The following is a 5,000-nucleotide window of genomic DNA, read 5'->3' on the forward strand; positions in this document are numbered from 1 at the left end:
AGAGTTTTCTATAGAAAATCTCTCGATGAAAGAGTTTTCTATAGAAAATCTCTCGATGAAAGAGTTTTCTATAGAAAATCTCTCGATGAAAGAGTTTTCTATAGAAAATCTCTCGATGAAAGAGTTTTCTATAGAAAACCTCTCGATGAAAGAGTTTTCTATAAAAAAATCTCTCGATGATAAAGTTTTCTATAAAAAAATCTCTCGATGATAAAGTTTTCTATAAAAAAATCTCTCGATTGAAAAGTTTTCTATAGAAAATCTCTCGTTTTAATAGTTCTCTATAGATAATCTCTCGATTTAAGAGTTTGTTATAGAAAATCTCTCGATGGAAAATCTCTCGATGAAAGAGTTTTCTATAAAAAATCTCTCGATTTAAGGGTTTTCTACAGAAAATCTCTCGTTTAAAATAAATATTAAAAATTCAGCAATACTTACAAATTTCATTATTGAATTAGTATCATCCGTATCGGGGGCATAAAGAATTTTTCCATGAATAATGGGCTTAATTGTTTCCCATGTTATTTTACCATAATTCGTACTAGTCACATCCAAGTATAAACGTTTACAGTAAGAGGCTAATAATAATAAACAAGTAGTAATGGAAAATTAGATTTAAGTTAAACCTACTACTTACTGGGCATAACATTTAATTCATCTTGATTGGCCTCACTGAAATCCTCAGAATATAAAATATCTTCTACCAAAGGAATAGTTTCTGTATTGGGAAACGGATGGCCACATAATAAATTACCAGCTTTGACAAAAGTTTTGCGATCTATAAATTTTTAAAGAAATTTGAAATAAATTTAAAAAAATCTTAGATATTGGTATTAAAACTTACCAGAGAATAATTTCTTTATGTCAAAACTGCCATTTAAAGCCTTTTCCACATCGGGAACTAAAGCTATAACTTTCTCAATATTTTCTATTTTACAAAAATCAAGAGTAAATTTATATTTTTTTTATAAATTCTAAGGAATTGTGTATTAAAATCTTACTTCTTATATCATCAAAGTGACTATTTGTTACTAAAGTTGTCACGGCACTTATAAAGTTTGCCTTTTCCGGTAATTCGACTAGAGCGGTAAACATGCGATCTTCATTAATGAATATTTGCACGATATCAATAATCGGTTTCATGCTGCAAGCAAATAACAATATGAACTTTTAATCAAATACTCAAATAGAAGACGTTTAAAGTTTGTAAACAAGTGTTTTAAATTAATATTTAATCTGATTGTTAGCAAAACTAATATTTGAAAAGTTACGTTTTTCTTTTTTTGTTAAATAAATAAAGTAATTAAATCATATAATAGATTTTATAATAATATTATTAATTAAATTAAATTATATGAACTTACGGTGCTTTTTCCAATTTAGAATATTCTTCATAATTTTCCGTACTTGAGCATTTATTTTCAATGCTACAGATATACGATAAAAATCCAGGCATTGTATTACGAGCAGTCGGCAGCTGACGTGTGGGAAATTGGCAGGCTTCATGATGAACCGGTTCGTATTTTAAACGTATCAGATAGGGTAACAGGAATATAATACAGGGCCATAAGATTTGTACTGCAGTCAACCACTGAAAGTTTTAAGAAAATTTTAATTTAATTAATATGCTAGTTCTTCAGTTTATACAGAAAATCTTTTGATTAAATCTCTCTCTTGAGAGATATTTTATACAGAAAATCTTTTGTTAAAAAAATAATTTTCTATATAATTTCTTTATATAGAATAGAAATTTTTTATAGAAATAATCTTTAAAAAAGAGAGACATTTTCTATAGAAAATCACTTGATAAAAGAGAGACATTTTCCATAAAAATCTCTTGATCAAATAGAGACATTTTCCATAAAAATCTCTTGATCAAATAGAGACATTTTCTAACGAAATCTCTTGAATAAAAAGAGACATTTTCTATAGAAAATCTCTTGATAAAAAATATACATTTTCTATAGAAAATCTCTTGATAAAAGAATGTCATTTTCTATAGAAAATCTTTTGATAAAAGAATGACATTTTCTATAGAAAATCTCTTGATAAAAGAATGACATTTTCTATAGAAAATCTATTGATAAAAGAATGACATTTTCTATAGAAAATCTTTTGATAAAAGAGAGACATTTTCTATAGAAAATCTCTTGATAAAAGAGAGACATTTTCTATAGAAAATCTTTTGATAAAAGAGAGACATTTTCTATAGAAAATCTCTTGATAAAAGAGAGACATTTTCTATAGAAAATCTCTTGATAAAAGAGAGACATTTTCTATAGAAAATCTCTTGATAAAAGAGAGACATTTTCTATAGAAAATCTCTTGATAAAAGAGAGACATTTTCTATAGAAAATCTCTTGATAAAAGAGAGACATTTTCTATAGAAAATCTCTTGATAAAAGAGAGACATTTTCTATAAAAAATCTCTTGATAAAAGAGAGACATTTTCTATAGAAAATCTCTTGATAAAAGAGAGACATTTTCTATAGAAAATCTCTTGATAAAAGAGAGACATTTTCTATTAAAAAATTTCTATATAAATGAGAGACACTTTCTATGAAAATCTCTTGATAAAAGATATGTCTATCTTTTTTTCTATAGAAAATCTGTTGATAAAAGAGCGACATTTTCCAGAGAAAATCTCTTGATAAAAGAGAGACATTTTCTTAAAAATATATCCATCGAAAGAGAAATTTTCTACATAAAATCTCTCTAATATTATCTATAGAAAATTTCTCTGTAAAAGAGGTATTTTCTATTAAAAGGTATTTTCTAGAGTAAATTTCTTGATAAAAGAGAGATATTTTCTATAGAAAATTTCTCACTAAAAGAGAGATATTTTCTATAGAAAATTTCTCACTAAAAGAGAGATATTTTCTATAGAAAATTTCTCACTAAAAGAGAGATATTTTCTATAGAAAATTTCTCACTAAAAGAGAGATAATTAATCACTGAAATTTTCTCCTAGAAAAAGAGAAATTTTGTATAATAAAACTCTCCATTGATTGTAATTAAATTCTTTAAAAAATATTAAAATCATTAATATTAAGTATTACTCACCTTTGAACGCCAACGCACTAAGAAGTCCTTGTGCAGTAAAGCTTTTATTTGACTGGCACTTATAGACATTTTCAAAAATTTCATGGTGACTTTCAAGACTCAGATCTAGCTGAGTTTTCAGACAAAGATAATGAGATGATCAGATGTTGTTTATTTTATTACAACATTAAGATTGTTATTGTAATCATATTTTAAGTGATTAGCAAGCAGCAGCAGCAGTGTATTGTTTCGAAGTGATTCTGTAAAGAAAAATAATAAAATTGATTGCATTTAATATACGAAAATAATCTTTTAAAGTGCATTTTGAAAAATGCGTAAAATTGCGTTGCATGTTTTCTGTGGATTATTTAATTTTTTTTAGTTTAAAAATAATTATACATTGACACATATATAATTTTTTGTTATTAATAGTTTTTTGTTTCGATTAATTGATAACCTTTTTTTTTGCTAATCGTGAATGTTACTTCTAAGATCTCATTCAATATTTTATTTTCCTTTTTTTTTGCAATATTCGAATTTTCAATACGATTGTTATTTTGAATTGCGTGTTATAGTTTTTGTAAATATAAAGTTAGTATTCAATTAAAATATAACTGTATATATCTGTAAATGTATAATTAATTTTGAAATAAATCTAGTTAATTTAAAATGTTATCGATTGGTTTTCCGTGAAATGCAATAATATTAAATTTGTTATATATGTTGTTATTAAAAATAAGTTTTGTATTTAAATACTTATTAAAATAAGAAATATTTAGCAAGGGATAGAATATTGTTTATTTCCCCTAAATTAATTTGAAACGCGATTATATCTGAGGTAATTTGTAATTAAATTGTTTTTGTTAAAAATTAGCATGTTAAATATCGTTTTGAATTTTTTTTAACAAATAAAACATTTAACACATTGTTAACAAATTTATAACTAAAATTTAAAAAAGGCTGAAATAACAAATGGTATTTCTAAAAATATTAAACGTTAAGAATTAAAGTAAGTCGTTATAAAAGTACTCAAAAGTAATGCAGACATTATGTGTTGTAGAGTAGTAACAAAATGAGGCCCTATACTACGTGCTCAGTAGCGTTCTAATAATGAAAATCGTTTTTCTCGAGTCAAAAACCTTCCGGGGCAAAAAGCCATTCACCTACAAATTTACATGAATTTTTAATAGTATAATATACAAGTTTGGATACGAAATTTAGATGAACACCACAGTCACTAATTTAGCCTTTTCTTCGTGTAAATGTCAAACTATGACACTTCCCTATATAGAAAGTTTACGATTTCTTATTTAAACATTTTCGTAATTCGTGCTATTTAAAATTTCTTTTCCGTTACCTAACTGTTGTTTGATGTATTGAACATGCTCCTACTGACGTTTCTTTAACATTTACTATCGTCCTCGTCATTTCATCGGTTTCAGGCGTTAATCGTTGTGATCCCAACTTTAAACCGCTTACTCCGCTCGTTGTGTAGTAACGTCTATGTTCCAATGGCTCCTTATGCAAGTCTTGAGGTCCATGCGAGAGTTGACGGAAGGCTCTTATGAGACCTTATCATCCGATCCTCCACCACTAACCTAATGCTGACGAGATCTGAACACATTTAAGATTTACCAGGTTTTAATGAGACGGAGGCGATTGTTGCATTAGCATACTGAAGTTTAAGAAAACAATAACCGTCAGCAGGGGTTCTGTCATTTCCTTTAAATTTTTTTCAGAAATTCCATGATCAAAACTTTACTGGACTTAATGCCTTCAGGCGGAACTTTGTATTTAGGAGTGGTCCAAAATGCAGTGGACACAAGGGGAATACTGTCGCCTCTCCTGAAGTTAGACGCTGTGCATTTTGATCTATGTATGTATGCATGTATGTATGTATGTATCTATCTAACTACCTATCTATTTATTTATTTATTTATTTATTTATTTATTTATCT

General features: G+C 27.0%; 1 protein-coding gene across 1 annotated transcript in view; it reads right to left on the minus strand.

Moving 5' to 3' along the window:
- LOC111676677 (ATP-binding cassette sub-family A member 13) overlaps nt 1-3,297 on the minus strand; it is a 21,298-nt gene extending 18,001 nt beyond the window's left edge. The window contains 6 exon segments of the mRNA XM_046945584.1: nt 439-578; nt 638-778; nt 845-928; nt 1,002-1,144; nt 1,365-1,591; nt 3,064-3,297. Of these exon segments, the coding sequence (XP_046801540.1) occupies nt 439-578; nt 638-778; nt 845-928; nt 1,002-1,144; nt 1,365-1,591; nt 3,064-3,147 (819 nt within the window). The 5' untranslated portion in view covers nt 3,148-3,297.
- Between the last annotated feature and the right edge of the window lie 1,703 nt (nt 3,298-5,000).

Source organism: Lucilia cuprina, chromosome 3 (genome assembly GCF_022045245.1).
Source record: "Lucilia cuprina isolate Lc7/37 chromosome 3, ASM2204524v1, whole genome shotgun sequence".
NCBI classification, from domain to species: Eukaryota; Metazoa; Arthropoda; class Insecta; order Diptera; family Calliphoridae; genus Lucilia; species Lucilia cuprina.